General features: G+C 28.2%; 1 protein-coding gene across 3 annotated transcripts in view; it reads left to right on the top strand.

Annotated features, from left to right (window-relative positions):
• LOC136975910 (zinc finger protein 383-like) overlaps nt 1-18,858 on the top strand; it is a 53,080-nt gene extending 34,222 nt beyond the window's left edge. For all 3 annotated transcript variants that reach the window (XM_067271076.1, XM_067271077.1, XM_067271074.1), the window contains exons 6-11: nt 4,970-5,047; nt 5,136-5,340; nt 7,782-7,984; nt 9,664-9,845; nt 13,167-13,247; nt 18,104-18,858. In XM_067271076.1, coding sequence (XP_067127177.1) covers nt 4,970-5,047; nt 5,136-5,340; nt 7,782-7,984; nt 9,664-9,845; nt 13,167-13,247; nt 18,104-18,424 — 1,070 coding nt within the window. In that variant the 3' untranslated portion in view covers nt 18,425-18,858. The remainder of the gene's footprint in view (nt 1-4,969; nt 5,048-5,135; nt 5,341-7,781; nt 7,985-9,663; nt 9,846-13,166; nt 13,248-18,103) is intronic.
• Nucleotides 18,859-19,072: the final 214 nt, after the last annotated feature.

Genomic DNA, 19,072 nt, shown 5'->3' with positions numbered 1-19,072 from the left:
GGTCACTCCACCAACCAAAGACAGACAAGGTCCACAAGAGACAGGTAAACACAACACCTCACTACACATAACAATGACATGTATCTAAACACAGACACTATTCCCAAGATGGCATCTAGTCTTGTCTTCTTCAAGCTAGGGAGGCCAAGATGGATGCCACGCAACACCAAAGCTTAGCTAAATAAACTAAACTACAAAATTACGCTTAGCTTCACTAAACTAGCCCTAACTTAAGCCAAAAAATCTATATTCAAACACAGGGATAACACACCTAACCCTAAAATTAGGCTTAGCAGTACTAACTTAGAAAAATATACTCACAGAGCACAGAAAAACACGTTCTTCTCGAACGAAGGCACAACTTAGACTCCTGGAGGGGAGGATAGTAAGATTTATAGTTTGAAGAAAGATTTCCATTGGGAAGAGTCTTTCCTCAAACTCTGGGGAAGAGTCAACATTGCAAAAATTAAACCGCTATTAATTTCAGTGCTGAGGGCCTTACATATTTGTGGGTGGCCTTACATCTTTTCACCTGCTCATAATGTTTGAGAAAGAGTTGCCTGGATTAACTATGTAAGAGCAGTGGCATAGCGTGGGTGTCAGCCGCCCCCACATTTAGGCATTACTATTATTTATTGTGAAATTTTGCCGCCCCCACTACACTACGCTACTGTGTAAGAGGCATGCACTGTCAAAGTCCACATCAATGTCTGGGTCAGAGACAAAAGGTAGCCAATGCAGTGTTGGCCAATTCTTTTGTGATGGAAGTCTGATGTTCCCTGAGGTGGGTATCCTTTAAACACTCACTTCAAGGAACATCAGACTTCCATCACATAACCCTTTAAGTGCATTGTAGCACCTATGTATTCTAAGTGGTGACTGGATTTATGATCAGTGATTGGGATAGTGTAGATGCCTGGTTAGAGGTACATTTCTAGATAGTCTTTATCATTTTGGAGGATGGAGGAAATTGAGGGACTTCTGTGGAAGATATCCATGAAAAAAAATTTTTCATGGATATTGTAATTTTAATTTTGTATAGGGAGGCTAGCTTCTTGTCATAAGTGATGGTCTTATAAACTGTATCCTGGGTGTGATTTTTTGACAAGGCAAAAATGGTGGGGGAAAGATGATGTGAGATCCCGGGGAGGTAAAAGGGAGTCGTACCTCCTTTTCCGGCGACTCACTTGTCAAGGATGGCTGTTACGTTGACGGCGCGTTACGCGAGTGGATGAGGAGGAAGGATGGGGTCAACGATAAGGTGAAGCCAACAGTCAAGAAAGACACCATTTTATAACAAAACAAGATTTATTAAAATCGAATGAACAAAACTACACTTCTACCCTCATACAAAAGGGGGTCCGGAGAGAGAGAGTTTACAAATATTTATTCATACCTCTTAACAAGTCCGTAATAGACGGAATCCGGTAAAATGAGTTGTAGACTGTCGTAGACACTTAAAACTGTAGAATTCTTTAGAACTTTAGAAAACCTCTATAAATTCCGTAATAGACGGAGTCCAGCGAATGGAGTCGCAGTTGGACACTGGCACTAAAAGAACTTAGAAACTTTTGTGGATCCGGCGGATGGCGCAGTGTACGTCGTACTCGAGAGACGACCGGAGAGCCCCTTTAGGGGGAAGGAAGCATCTTTTATAGGTTTTTGATGGGAAAACCTGTCAAGTGATCGATAACGGATCGCAATTAGGGCCATAGGTGTTCCCGGGATTTAAATAAACGACTAGTTCGGACGCTAACTGTAAACTATCGTGCAAGATGATCTACCTGCTCCGAGGGAATAACGGCGTGTTGACAGTTAGGGGACAATCGCTGCCGGTCGAGGGTCAACAATTTCCCGGGTATGGAATGTTGTTGATTAAGCCATTTATAATAGGAGTGAAATAATTCAGAAATTTTAGGTTCTTAACTTCCAGATTTCACAATGATGTATAAGACTAAAAGCTTAATTTTGAGGGTAGAAATGAGTTTTATAAAAAATTGTAAATGCTAATAATGAGTAAAATTGTCATTAAGTCTTATTTTATATGTCAAATGCCAACCTCATATCTAAGGGTACATTTATGTTCTTGATTTGTTTGATAAAACCGTGTCTCCTTCTATAATTTAGGCTTAGTAAACACTAGTGTTTACTAAGCCTAAATTTATGTTGTTTAGAACAATGTAAAGAATGTAAAGATTTTTTAAAATTTAGACACACACAAATTACCCTCAAATTTTTTTGATTTTTCAATAAAAATGTTGGGTTATTTTTTGACTGATATATTTTTGATATATATCAAAAATATGATATATATATCAAAAATATATGGTAATTTTTTTATTGGGTTGTTCAGAAAGTAATTTTGTTTTTTTTTTTCCCATGGGGAAAAAAATTTTCTTATATGTAAATATTTTATTGAATTATATATTGACCATTTTGGTCAAATACCTGTTTCCATCTTTCTGGTAGTAGCATGATTCCACATTCATAAAAGTTTTGATCTTTGCTTACAAAAAAACTAATCCAAGTGATTTTTGACATCCTCATTCGAAGTAAATGTTTTACTGTTTAAAAAGTTTTGTAAAGACCGGAACAAGTAATAATCCAAGGATTCCAGATCTGGCAAATAGGGTGAATGTGGTAGTACAGCCCATCCAAGCTGTAACAGTTTCTGATGAGTTACCAAACTTGTGTGAAATTTGGCATTATCATGGTAAACACTACACCTTTTTTGTTGATCAATTTTGGCCTTTCTGTTAGATGATATTACTCAATTTGTTTACTCAATGGCAGTACACTTTCGAATCAATTGTTAAATTGTCTGGTAAAAGCTCAAAAAAAAATTTCCTCAAAATCCATCAAGAGAGCATCTCTCTTTAAGAACATGTGGAACCCATATATCGAGCTTTGAAATGAAACCAATTCGTTTCAAATAATCATAACGGTTCAGTTCAACAAATTTAATTCCTTAGTGATTTCACGTGTTCTTATTCAGTAGTTTGCTTCAATCAGTACCTTTTATTTTGTTTTCATTGGCTTCAACTGGCTATCCAGAACATTGTACATCTTCAATATTGAAATTGCCAGAACAAAATAAAAAAGCAAAATATGCCGAAAATTATGCTTTCGATTTTCCATATTTGACGGAACACTGAAAAAAAAATTGTACAGAATCAAACAAAATTTTTTACAAATAAGCCTTTAAAATGTCAGCTGTCAAAATATATAATGAAAATGTGGTTTAATTAAATGAAATTGGCTGGTAAAAATACAACTAATTCCTCTAGTAATAAAAAAATGAAATTACTTCCCAAACAACCCAATACTTTCCCTCTGTTATAGCTGGGAAAGTAAAAATGTTTACAGTCCAAAATGTCAAAAGAATAATTATTATTTTTTGACCCATCACCAGAGTCTAAAATAATGGGAAAAAAATTATAATGCCAAAACTGGATTTTTTAACTAAAAAACAAAAGATAATTTCAACAAAAATAGCTAATATAAAGCTCAAATATTATAAATTCAATATTTACAATAATAAAATGCTTATTAGTACTCCTACAAAATTATAATTATTCAAAATCTCTAACAATTAGCCTGATTAAGGAAAAGACTCTAGCAGATGAAAAATCCTTAATTAGCATCAAGTCAATCACTTATAATTCCACAGTTATGTACTGATCAGTAGAAATAAAGTCTAGCTTGCTGTAGCAGTTTGACAATGTCTTTTATACATTGTTAATTTGCATATTTAATGTGCTTACAAACAAATGAAATGCTTCCTATCTAATATCCAGTTGCAAAATATAGTTCAATATTATTTAATATTTTAATCATTTTTAAACTCTAAATTAATGGGATGCAAGTCCATTCATTATGCAAATGAAGTACTAGCCAGGAAGTGTTGAGATAGCATCCCAAACTCAAAATAACTGAAACAAAATGAAAAATCAATAAACAGGGTGAACAAAATCAAAATGAAAAATTATTTATTTTTCATTTTGTTTCAGTTTTGAGAAAGCATGCTGGGTACTTGTTCATGCACATTATCTTCTTTTTACCTAGATTTTGTACGTATACGGGAAGTTACTTGTGACATAGGAGAAGCTGTAGGATAGTAAACTGTAACCATAATGTAACTAAATATAGCTATAAATAAAAATTTCTTTGCTGCCTCATGTTTATTTAACGTTAACTGTTATACAACAAGATAATACAAAAAAACTGAGACTTTAAAGATACAGACTACCTAAGAATGCATCTACTTATAATTATTAAATGGTAGAAGTATCCCTATAGTTCATAGAACACTATGGTAGGAAGCTTTATCTATCATCCAGCCTTCATAGCCATAACTTGTCACATACCAATGTACTATACATTGGTTCATTGGTATTATATATTCTTGGCAGGCTTTGAGTTAAGTAATGATATAGACATTAAATCAATATTGCCAATATATCTAAGTTATGTCAATAGGGGACTTAATTTAGTCTTTAATCATTAAGTTCTTTATTAGCATAAAAATACTCTTATGTAACCAAAGAATTATTTTTCTTAAGCTTAATTTTATGAATAACTTTATTGTACACTAAAAGCCCATTGAATAAATAAACATTTATAATGTTTATTTATTCAATGGGCTTTTAGATTACTTTTGCAATATAAATCTTTCTATTTAAAGGGGAAAAAATATTAATTTATTTATAATGTAACCTTGTTTATTGAATTTCTTTATGCTGCTTGGTTTATAATCATAAGATTACAAAAAATAATGATAATGAGATTAGAAATAGATTATCGTTTGCTTTATTATATAATTACATATTAATTAATTTTCATCATTTAGAATTTTAATATAATTATTACATCTTAGATAAGATTGCTAATATAGTTTTAATTTTCAAAATGATGATAAAAAATATTTTAACACTTTTTTAATTATAATAATTTGTTTTATAATATAAAGATCAACGATGGGATCATACAAAGCCTTATACTTGTACAGAATGTGATGCTCAGTTTTCTACAAGACATAATCTTATTGGTAAATAAATTTTGTTTGTTTTATAATTTGATTTAATACTACCAAATATTATTTCATTAATTTTTTCCATTTAAAAATATATAACTAGTTCATCAGAGACGTCATACAGGAGAAAAACCATATTCTTGTTCACAGTGTGAAGCTCGTTTCTCTACTCAAGGAAACTTAAAAAGGCATGTAAAAACACACAGTGGAGAAAAACCATGGCAATGTATGCAATGTGGCAATCGTTTTACAGAAAAAAAAAGCCTTAAAGTTCATATGAGACGACATACTGGAGAAAAGCCTTATCAGTAAGTAAAAAAAAGTTAATAGATTTGAATTATGAAAAAAATTAAACTAAATTTGTAAATGAATTTTATTATATTTAGGATAAAGTTAACTTTCAAAATTGATAAACTAAAATTTGAAAAGTTTCTTCTTTTTTTTGTGTGTTTGCTGGATACTTGTAAAATGGCATGTTGTTGAAAATTATGAACATTACTGAAATCAGATACAGTATTTATTAAGATCTTTATAATAGTATCTAGTCTCAAAATTGTTTATTTCTAGATAATGTAATATTTTCTCCTAATAATTAAAATCTCATTTGTGAAGTCTGAGATTTTTAGCATCAGGTTTTATTTGGAATGCAGGACTATGAAAATGTTTTTGTAACTGTTTGGGTTAGAATGTTTAGATGGATCCTAATAATAATGGATTATTTATGAAATTTTAGCATAATAATTTTTTTTATAACCTAATTATTTTAATTACATTAAGAATTTATAATTTCTACATAATTTTTAATATAATTCTTACACATGAAACAAACAATAACGACAACAAAACAATATACAGATTATATAATTTTATAGTTAAAACAGAATACATTAATCTGACACTGAATTAAAGCAGAGAAAAATTTAGTGCTCGTATCAGAAGTGAATCTGTTAATATAGATAATAAGTATAATGTAAAACTCGAAACTAGTAAAAATAAATCTCTCTCTCCTTTTCCTTATATATATGGGATTTTTGAGTAATATAAAAAATATTTTGGTTAAATTTGTTATTGTTTTAGCTGTGAAGTTAAATAAAATTTAATTTAAAATCTGATAATTCAAGAAAAATAAATTGTGTAAATACTGCAGTAGTAGATTATAGGCTGAACTATACTTATACACATAAAGTATATTACATAGGGCAGACTAAAAGATCATTGGAAGCAAGAATAAAGAAGCACAAAGCAGCTATAAAGCTGAAATACCACCAGTCTCCATGGATTCTGCATTGGGAGAAAAATAATTGTATTATAGATGGAAATAACATAAGAATTTTGTATGGAAAGAAGGATTAATTTTTAAGAAGTTTTAAAGAACATGTTATGATAATCTATTGTAAAAACAGTATTAATTTAAGTAATGGGATGGAAATTGATTGATGACATATGGTATGACATCATATTGAACTATAAAAAATATTGCAAGTGCAAAGATGAATAAAGAAATACAATATTTCAGACTTCTGTACCAGGAGGTTTATTTTATATCTTTGTAAAATTAAGATTTTTAATTTGTTAAAAATATAAATGTAATTTTTAAATTTGTAGCCTGAAGAGGGATTGGAAAATAGTTACCAATCCAAAATGCATAGTTAAAGGCAATAAAAAAGTTGATTGATCGTCTTGGTCTCTGTTTAATACAAATAGAGAGATGTGATAAAGATCACTAGTTTTGATTATCAACCTTTTGTGTAAAATATTTTCTAACTGATAGTTTATTAGCATGACTAGTAAGTAGACTTGTAATGACAAATTTGTATGCCATTAATACCATTAAAAAAGTTGATGGAGACAATACCTTCACCCTCTCCCTCTCCATTGTGTACAATGATGTACTTTACATGACCCCCCCTCCTCTTAAACTGTACAGTACATGTAATTAATGGATGGCCTCAGAAGTTATTTTATAAGGTATTTGGATTCCAATACTTTCCGGAGATGTGAATTAAAAATGAAGCTGAATCTGATGATAATTATTTTAATGATTTTAACATGTATATTTTTTGAAAAATGTGACAGTATTATTTGCTCAGTTTCAATATACTGTCAAACCTGTCTATAATGGAACCCCAAGGAATCGAACAACTCTTCCATAGTAGACAGGTTTCCGTTATATACAGGTCACCTACTATATGTATCCCTTGATTAATGCAATTAATAAATTTCTTGATGTGTACCATGTATATCAAAATCACGTTAATCAAATACATTGGTACCTCAGTACTCAATTGAACTATTACCACCCGCTAGAACAAAATTTTTGGTTAATAACAAATATTTTTATTTTAACTATAATTTTTTTCATTTATCTTTGGAGAACTTTAAGATAAAATGAGTAACCAGTTTAAAAATAAAATAAAACCTGACAGCTGTCTACCTTCATCAGACAAAATTATACTTGATTCAGTTCATGCTTTAATAAGTGGGAAAAAAAACAAACCGAATGTGGAATTGGCTTGCCAAACTATTCAGTAACTTGCAACTATCCTCCTCAGGTGGATTCAATTGGAATTAGATCAAACAATACTTGCAATTTTGAATAAAAGGTTATTTTTAATATCATAAGACAGTATGTTACATTATAATTACTTTGATGTGAAGTGTAGTTAATTTTGAAAGTTGAATATTGTAGCATTAGAATTTTTTTATACATAATATATTAAATTTAATTAAACGAAATTGTAACTTCAAGGTGCCAAGTATGTGGAAAACGTTTTGCTCAAACTGGTATTCTTCAAACTCATATGGCAATGCATTTAGATCAGAAAGCTCATTTATGTGAACATTGTGGAAAGTCATTTCGTCAAAAATCACAACTCCGCCTTCATATGCTAAGGCATGAAGGTGTTAGAAAATATGCTTGTGCTTTTTGTCCTGCTAGATTTCTAACAAAAGGTAAATATAAATGTTTTAATTATTTATTTGGAATAAAGTTTAATAATTAATATCATACATGGAACTGTTATACAATATTATATAAGTTAATTTCATGATAAATAATAATTGATATTACCCAAAAATAACATAGATACTACTGACTTATAAGTACAAAATCATTTCAGTATAAAAGAAAGTTAATGGTAATACTTGCATAAAAAAATTTAAGTAATAGTTATTTAGTAAAATTTTCCGTAATTGAACTCAAACTGAAATTATTAATTGACTTATAAACCACCTTGCACATGTTATACAGTTGGAAAAGTGTTCAAGGGGGTTTGTAGGTCAATTAAATCAATTTCCATAAAAACTTTTTCATATTAAATTTTTTTACAGATTATTTATTTTAATAATTGTTAATAAAATAATAATTTTTAATTTTATAAATTAAAATTAAGTTCTTAATTATAAATATCACATAAAGTGTATTGTAATGCATCATTTAAACTTATTACATCAAATTCCTCACAGAAAAATTTTCTAAATTTAAAAATATATTTCGGATGATCACTTTAAATTTAACTAATTAAACAAAGTTTTGATGCTAGTAATTTAACATCGTTTTATTTAATCAAATTGACTTTTTGTAAATGAGAACATACAATCTGTTATCTGTTTAGGTTTAAAAATTATTAATAAATTATCTTAAGAAATCTTCATAACTTTCCATTATCTGCATGACATTGATATGCCATAATCTCTATTTTTTAATTATACAGTGACTTTACTATTTAAATATCTTATTAAAATGATATATGTTTTGAGATATTTACTTTCTTGAATTGTCAAATTTCACAAAAGGATAAAATGGCATAACTTAGAAATTGTTATTAAACAAGCTAAAAATATAGGCTAAGCAAAAGAGTAATTATAAAAATGGTTGGTATAAAAATTTCTCAATGATGTTGGCTATTTATGGTATATCATCAATTATATTTTCAATGTCAAATGAGGATTGGAAATTTGTGTATTAAAATTTGATCAATAATGTGGTTAATAATGTGATATGAATAATATGATGATATGAAACAAGAAAGAAAGTGTTTGAATGAGTCTAGATATAACATTTAGTTTGTACATTTTAGTCCAGTGGAGAATTATTTGAATATATTCTGTGTTTTTAAAAGGACATTTTTTAACTTCTGGCAACAAGTAGCTTACAGAAAAAGGTCAGTTGCCAAGAATATGTATTGTCTGGAACACAAGAAAAATAAATGGTGGTCCCTTTTAGGCAGACTTTGTTTTTAATTACATTTAGTATCAAGATATAATTTCTTTTCCTTCATCTATTACCTATACCGTACATATTTTCAGTATTTTTTAACTGTAATATCAGAATCTAAGGCAAAAATTTGATCTAATGTTTTTTAGTTATTATTCCACCATATGAGAATTTTATATTGATTTAAATAAAATTACTGTTTGGTTAATGACTAAATTATATTATTTTTTGTTAATTCAATGAAAGTATTCAAAGAAATTTCATATTAAAAAGATATTAACAAATAACTTAAGTTCTGTTATTAGTTTAATTAATAAATACATGTAATGACTATTATTATACATGTAAAAATTTGTAGCAATAGCAATAGTTATTTCATAGGACTTATTTTATTTAAAATTTTTGTTTTGAATAGGAGATTTGGAAAGACATAATAGGATACATACAGGAGAACGTCCTTTTGTTTGTGAAATCTGTGGAAAATCATTTACTCGTCAACAATCTCTTAATGAACATACTAATCGTCATTATGGTTTAAAACCATATGAATGTAAATATTGTATGAAGGGTTTTGCTGAAATGTCTGCATGTTATAAGGTATTTGATAGCTTGATTGTAGTCTTATGAATAACTTTGAAAGAATTAGTAATTAGTTTTAGTAAAGTATTTTTTTTTGAATTGCAAATTATTTTTTGAACAATAAATTCTACTTATTGAAAAATAAATAGAAAAAAAGAATTTATATATTTAAGAGTCTTATAACAGTTTTAATTGTATTTGATTGATTTTATTTTATTGAACTATTTTAAAAATTGTTTATAAAAATATTTATTAAAATTCTTAGTTAATAAATAATTTTAAATTAAGAATAACTCAAAAATATATTATAACACTACCCAACAAAAATGTTCTTTTTATACCTCTTGCATTAACTCCCTACATACTATCCCAACTTAACTCAGACTTGACTGTTTTAGAATATCATCCTGAATTAAGTCAGACTATTGATTTGTTTTTCCTCATTCCAGATGTAGTATCTTGAGTATTTTTATCATATGATTTTTCTAAGAGAAACTTTGCACCCTAAGTTATGCCTATGTTTTTGAATAAAAATGGTTAAAATTGATATGGATAGTGAAGACAATTTCAATTTCAGTGAAACTGACATCAGTTTCAGAATCTGGCAATGATCCTTTTGATCTATCTACCACTGAAGAAGAAAGTGAAGATGGAAATGAAATGGATTTGTCTCAGATGAGAATATGGCAAAATGTCAACACAACTTTTGTTTCTCCTGCTACATCTTGGTTTATATTTCTGGCAATCCAATAATTGATTATGATGATGATGTGCTACAAATATTTGAACACATTTTTGACAACAATTTACTGGATACTATACAAAAGAAAACTTCAAAATACATCAATCAGTACATGTTAATCTCAGATCCTAATATTGTTCCTTCTACATGCAATGAACTTTGAATTTTCTTTGTACTTTCAATCTGGCATAGTATTGAACAGAAGCCAGAATTGCAGATGTAGGTCTTACCAGGCAAGCATTACAACTCCATTTTCAATCAAGTTATATCATACAAAAGATTTTGCCAAATCAAAAAAATCTACACTTTTCTGACAATGAAGCATATGATTCCTCAAAACACCCATGGCCAAATCTTGTTTGATTTTGCCAGTGTACCAGTATGTACAGAATAAATTTCAATTTTTTTACATTCAAGAAAAGGATATCACTGTGGATGAGTGTCTTCTTTACAAGGACTGGCTTCGATAGGTTCAGTATATCTCATTGAAAAGATCTGGAATAAAGTTTTATATGCTGTGCAAATCTATCAGTGGATACATCTGGAAAGATACACAGATTGTACAAATTTTCCTATATTTATGCAACTGTTTCTGGCCCTCATAAAATTATTCCTGAAACAAGGATATTGCCTGACAATGGACAATTTTTATACATCCCAAGCTGGCATATTTTATAATTTTAAATTCTACAGATACAGTGATGGTCTAAGAAGCAAGATACATGAGGTAAATGTGTAAGAAAAGAAACATGATGTTACTTTTCAGTATGAAGTTCCATGTGTATAGTAGCATGCTTTAAAACCTATCACAAACAAAAAAAAATTTGTAATAATAAAAAATTGCTAAATGTATGAATTGTCACTATCATACTTAGAACATTACAATATTTTCAATGAAAATCACTGTAATTATGTGTTTCTGAATTTTTTTTGTACTCGAATTAACTAGGGATAATAATTTATATCCATAACTCCCTCAATTATCTACTTGGTTTTTGAAATAATTTGAAATTATTTTTAATCAAAGTACTGTTTTCCAAATAGATCTAAAAGCAGTTATATAAAAATTAGCTCAGTTTTGACAGATACTTGAGAAAATAAGTACTGTACATTAGGGGGTTAAAATAAGTAATTCTCAGAAAAAATTCTTTCTGATTGCTGTGATTTGCATCCTAAGTTGCAAAAATCACTCAGATTTTCCTATCATGCATCAAAAGAGTGTTACCATTATACACATCTTTGTATAATGGTAATAGAATAGAATAGTATAATGATAATAGAATAGCTTATTGATATAGCACATGTACCTATGAAAATCATTCTGATGTAGTTTTGTTTCTTTATTTACACTGTTTTGAACGTTGGCTGCTATATCAGAATGAGAATCTACATTGGATGATATATCAAAATGGAATCTGAACCATATTGTGACCCTGCAAGATATCAAAAGTTCTGCAAAAAAGTAGCTGTTCTGCAAGCTGAATATGACTTTTACTCATATTAATATTTATTTGTATCTAAGAGTTATAATACATGATAAAATGAAAATAGAATGAAATAAAAGAATAAATTAAAAGATACATTATTTGTCTTTTTGCCCATTAACAAATCAGCGGAGGCAGATTCCTACTTTGGCCAACTATACCTGATGTTCCAAAAACAAAAATTATTATCATAGTCTGTTCAAGTATAGTTACAATAGATTAATTTAATTTGTTGAGTGTAACTGAATATTTATTTTATTTGAATATTGTTGTCATAGGAATCTCAATAAACTGTTCCAAAACCCACAATAAAGCTCAGTTCTTATTTAAAGCACTTAAAACAATATAGTCAGTTTAGGAACACAGGATATCAGTTTTATGTTTCAGCTGCTGCTTTTATCTTATCAAAAGTGCTTCCTGTAGTATTAATTCCTAATATTGGTGGTGTTCAGCGGCGTAGCTAGCATGGGTGACACCCGGGGCGGATATTGTGGTGTCACCACAAGTCATACCATGGGTGTCACCCTTCTTAACTGTTTTATAAAACAGTATTGGATTATTGAATTGTAATATGCCCGCACTCGAGCAAACTTGAACGCTATATCGAATAAGCGATATCATCACATAGGTTTATATTGACTAGCTGTGAATCCATTGAGCTTTTTTTTTTTTTACTCATGGGTTGTTGAGTCGATCAAACTTTCCATGACTTAATGTTAAAGCGCGTTGTCAAGGTTTATTTTGCGACTTATTTTTTCACAGTCGGGTGTCACCCCTACACGCACCGAGTGTCACCCCTCAACAAATGACACCCAGGGCCAACCGCCCCCAACGCCCCCCCCCCTCAGTACACCTCTGATGGTGTTATATTGGTAGATTCATACATACCTGATGTACAGGCTTTAATATGTGACATGACTTGACATTTTTTTTCTCATTCAAAATGTAAGCATCAGAACTGATAAGAAACCACATTTATTTTCTTGAAGGTAAAAATCATGTTGGGTAGTGTAATTTAAACTAGTTTACATTTAATAATAATTTAAATTAAAACAATACTCATTCAAAATTTAAAGTGATAACATTTATTTATATTCTCATCATTTTTAATAGCACATTAAACATCATGAACGTCTACAAAATACAAATTGTGGTGTGGATCAGTCCCAACAATGTGAAAATGAATTGGCTGTGGTAAGTATTAAATTAGTAAAAAGTAGGATATTTATTTAATTAAATGCATTTTTTGTAGAAAAAGATTTTAAAATAAAGTTTTGATTAAATAATTATTAAAAAATGAACTTTTTATAAATTAATCTGTAGTCATCATGCATACTAGTCCACATTATTAGATTTAGAAAAAAATATGAACTAATATTAGTGTTTCTTATTTATTGTAATTATGAAGTCTTAGAAAAATATTTTGTAAATATGTAGGAGATTTTTAAAAATTGAAATTGTATATAATGGCATTAAAAATATAATGCTTTTTCTATTGAAAAATTCTTTTCCAAAAATTTTCATAAATGGAAGTAGATAGAACCAAACAAGTTTTTGTGTTAGAATCCTATGTAATTCTTCTATTAACATAAAATTCAGAATTTTGAAACTGGAATTCATTAATTTTCTACAAATTTTTAGTCATAGAAACTTTGTAGAAAATTAATGAATTCAATTTTCAAAATTCTGAATTGTACTGTATATTAATAGAAGAAATAAATAGAATTCTAATGCAAAAATCTGTTTGGTTCTATCTACTTCTCTATTTGAGAATTTTTGGGAAAGGATTTTTCCAATAAAAAGCCTTACATTTTGAACATAATCTGATGGAGATTGCATGCATAACCAAAGAGGTTATAATCAACTTTAATTAATTTTCAATCTTTCAAATATTCTATGTTAAACAAATAACTCTACTAAAACCAATACATTGTATTATATGTTATAAAAAGAAACAAGCATCACCAATTAAGCTGTTGATTTTGAAAATAGGGAAAGTCCATTTTGTGAAAAAAAAAATAGTTAAAGCTGATTCTTATTACAAATTAACATAAAATTTATGTTTTTAATCAATTCACAATAAATTTCTTATAATAAGAGTATAAATTTGTTACTAGTAATTTATATTGTCAACGCTATTTATTGTAAGTTGATTTTGAAAGTGAGGCAAGTCCACTATAATGAAACATATAGTTTTAAATCAAGGTTTTTACAATTTACATGACAATGGAGTTCATATGTATACCTCGGATGAAACAATTTCATCCAGAGGATCACAAGAAATAGCTTCTTTCTGTTTAAGGCACCTATAAAATGTGACAACTGAAAAACACATTATCACTTATAGTGATATGTACACTGGCCAAAATAGAAACATAAAGTTGTCCTTAACGTGGATGAAAATGGTCCAGTCTAGGAACAATAATGTAGATATTATTTGACCATAAATTTTTATTTTCAGAACATTCATTCTTGCCAATGATCATGATTTTGGAGTTGAAGAAATGGCAATTCGAAAAACTAATTTGCTATATGTTCTGCGGGATTATTACAAATTAATACAAAAATGTCGCAAACATAATGCATTTTTAGGATGTGAAATGAAAAGTGAAGACTTGTATTCAATCAAACCTCTGGAGGAGGCAATTTTGAAAAGAACAAAAAATACTGATGGAAAAACTCAATTGGTTGAATATTTTCTAGATAAGATTTTCAAGAAATACATCATATAAATTGTTTTATAAAACATTGATGAAAAAAGATCTGCAATTTAAAACTCTTGATTTATCACCACAATGGGACAGGCCAAGTAGTTTTGGAAATATAGTATTATTATTATTAAATGCAAAAACTAGGCTTTTTACTAAAGAAAAATCTAAAGATATGATGGATTTATTACCCTATGTACCACCCATTCATCATGAATACTTTAAAAATCTGCACCATCTAAACTAAGGAATATAATTATATGCATGCAACTTATTACTGAATATTCTTTCTTATTTTCTCCACTTTTTTCTATAAAATTAAATTTATTTTTTGTTTTATTGTAGCTTTTCAAAAGAAGTATGAAATGTTGAAATAAAATATTCAAGTTTTTTTTTGTTATAATTATATTCCATTCAAAGAAAATCAACATTTTCAACAAATCATTGCAAAATAAGCCTAAAATCCTCCTGACAGAGGATTTTAGGCTTATTTTGGGAATCTATCCTGAAAATATTGGCACAAAGTTCAGTTGTCTTGTATAATTGTATAACTATTATACAAATAATAAAATAATTATTTTAATTAATACAATAGTTAAGCTTATTTACTAGTATGAAAATACAGTTGACTCTGCATAAGTCGTCACCTGGATAACTTGATACCATCAGTTAAGTAGTCAGTTTCCTGTGGTCCTGGCTGACTTACATAGGCATTAATGTTAAAAACTCCGGTTTACTCGACATCGTTTAACTCGTAACCACTGGATAAGTCAACATACTTTTGCTGTCCCACACTCCGATAAGTCGTCACCCCCTCCTGAAAAAATGAATTCACTCTGCACATATGGTGAGAACTCATTTTTTTCAGGAGGGGGAGTCGATTTATTTATTAATATATAATTAATATATGTAATAATATATTAATAATAATAATATATATATACATATTAATAAAAATGTCTTAACATTTTATGTATTTTTATGTATAAAATAATAACAGATAAACAAAAAGAAAATATACAATCTACATCAACATCACACCAGAATCCAGTTTTGCATTTTCTCACGCTAGAGGCATTAAGAATCCCTAGACGTTACTTGCCGACAATTGCAAAGATGATGTTTTTAAGGCGTTCGTGATCGTTGAAAAAGAAAGTCGAGACAGTTAAGTGCTCAAAACCAACAACACTAAACAAATTTTTCAGTTTTTTATATACAGAGTAATTGTAAATGGAGGATACAATGTATTGTAAGCCTATACTACTGTATAATGCACTACTGTATTTTCCTAATTGTAGTTTTGTGGTTTTTTTTCCCAACTTTGCTTTAGTCATCACATTGGATAACTCGACACATTTCCACTTTCCCTTGGGGTGTTGACTTATGCGGACTCGACTGTATATATGAAAAATATACTATTATGAAAAAATTAGTATGAAAAAAAATTATAGCAAAAGTATAAAACTGTTAATATAATTAAAAGTTTTTTAGTGAATTGAATGAGCTAACAAAAAACAATATTGATAAGAATGATAATGATCAAAATAGCTTTTTGTCTTTAAATAATAATAATAGACAAGACTATGTCTTGTTTATAAAATTGTGGTGCCATTACAGGTGCACACCTTAGAGGTTTAAGGGGGACATGTCAGGAATTGCAATTTGGCACAGGGTATTAGGTGCCCAAATCATGCGTGCACAAAAAAAAAAAATCAGACTTGTAGGTACTCAGGGGACCGAGTCAAAATAAAATACAAAATGGCGACATCTTTCTACAAACAGGCAAGAATGCGAGATTTGTGCATGCATACAGTATATCTTTGGGAAGTTGGAAATGCAAATATTGCAAAATTGAATTTTGACAAACGAATCTTTGAAAAACCCATTTACCTCTCTGGTCACGACTTGCTGATCTTGACTGGTTGATTCGAGATGTTGCGTTTCAGTATCGGAAGAACGTTTTTGAAACTATATGGTGCTAATCATTATAATTTTATATTAAAAGTAATTTCCGAAATATAATTTCTTTTTGTTTTTACATTTATTAATATATTTATTTTGTTTGTGCAAAATAAAAAAATAATTTCAGATGATACAATAGCTAGGATTATTTTTTTCAAAAACGGGAAATTTTCATTAGGCATCGACAAAAATTCAACCTGGGGTGACATGCAACAGACAGAAATTTTGACATTGGATAGGTTAATTTCACTGAAAATGTCTTGTGGATGACCTCGTGATCAAGGCTGAGGCCAGTGAAGTTTGAACGATCATGTCAAGCCCTGGGTCTCTGAGACATAGTCTTCTCCCAAAAATCAGCCTTGCTGTTTGTTATGTTTGTATAAACAAGGAATTTTGAAATAACTTCCACTTTTGACTTTTTTTTTTTTTTTTTTTTTTTTAAATTTTATATATATAACTTACTTTTATATGAAATAAATATTAAAAATTATTACTGTAATTTGTGATTTATTTATTTGTTTTTCTTCTATTTAAATAATAGTTTATATATTGCATTTTCTTTAATGACTATTTTTCTCTGTTGTAAAACTTATTAAAAGAAAAGAAACATTTTTCTTTTATTAAATTTTATATAAATATATTTAGTAGAAAGATGTATTGACTTATGAAAAAATTATAAATAAACAGTAATTGACATGATGTAAGTAATAAATATATTTCTTAGTGACAATGGATATTGTTTAAGTGTATTATTTCTTTTATACTGTAATTTTGTAAATTGAATAAAAATTTATTACTTTTATCCAAAAAGAATGAAAAGAAGAAATATGTTTAAAAATTTTTATATTATCATTATAAATTATTATATATACTTCATTAGAAAATGTATAATTTGCATTTTTATAAAAATAAGGAATACTGATACCACATGTTAAGATTAAGATTTTTTTTTTCTATACAAAAATAGAAAGAAGATAATGACTTAATTTGCAAATTTGTAATATAAATTGTTTTTAATTAAGAACTGTGCTATCATTAATCATTTAAATTAATTTCAATCTGTAATTAATATAATCTTGTTTGGAAATATAATAAGATTAGATAAAAATAAAAATAATTACTTTTATTAAAATAAACTATAAACTTGTATACAGTATTTAATTAACTCCAGCTGTTATCATTATATTTATTCCTCTCTTAACAAGTATTATAATTATTGAATTAGGTCAACATAAGTTATATTTACTATCAATGACATTAGTGGGAATATTTGAAAATGACTTTAATTGTATTTTTTTTTTCTTATAATTGTAAACAAATAAATAAATATGCTTTTATTAAGATCTATTTTTATATTTATATTTATTAATTTTTTTATAGCCACATCCAAATATTGTCAATTTGCCAGTAGAATCAGAAACACCTAATCTTCAACTACCTACAAGTGATGCTTTAAATCACATAGTAGAAGTAAATCAAGCAGATTATAGAGAAATTGAAAAATTTACTGTGCTTGTTCATACAGGTGAACAGTCACTTGAAGTGGCAAGTGAAATGACAGTCGAGCAAAGAGAACATCAGGATCATCCCACAACGATTGCTCCAAACACTGGTGTACAAATTGCTGTTGCTGAACAAATGTCAGATTTTACTGCCATAAATTTATTAGCTAGTGCCTCAACTTTTCAACAGAATTACTGAAAAGATCATTTTTATATTCATGATAGGGACCACTAAATTATAGATAGAATATATATTATATACACAATTTATATAGTACTTTGGCAAATCAAATATATTATATATATTTGGATGTCATATATGTTTAAATATGTTTTTGTATTTAAATAAAATGAAGATATTCAATTTAATTTTTTTATCTGGAATAACAAAAATGTCAATTATGAAACGCACAGTAGTTATAGAAATTGTATATTATTAATTAAGTACATTAAAAACAAAAATTATATTGTAACTTAAAAAGTTTGCATTAACCAATTTCCTATTGTTATAAATAATAAGAGAAAAATTCTGATACTGTTTGTATTTTAATTGCACAAGCATGAATTGTACATATTGTATTATGTGATAATTGTATATGTTCTACTTGTTGAAATATATTTGTTACAAATAAACGATTGTGTTAATATTGTAAAAATTGAATGAAGTTAAAAAGATTTTATGGTACTATATAAAAATACTTATTCTAGTAATTCTAGTATAAGTATATAAATATTAATTCAAATATAATGAATTTAAATATATATATATATATATATATATATAACATACTGTCTTTTATGGCATATAAGACACAACTTTTATCCAAAAACAGGCTCAAAAAATGTC

The sequence above is a fragment of the Centruroides vittatus genome, unplaced genomic scaffold (assembly GCF_030686945.1).
Source record: "Centruroides vittatus isolate TY-2023 unplaced genomic scaffold, ASM3068694v2 contig_391, whole genome shotgun sequence".
Taxonomy (NCBI): Eukaryota; Metazoa; Arthropoda; class Arachnida; order Scorpiones; family Buthidae; genus Centruroides; species Centruroides vittatus.
This window is presented reverse-complemented; position numbering and strand designations above follow the sequence as displayed.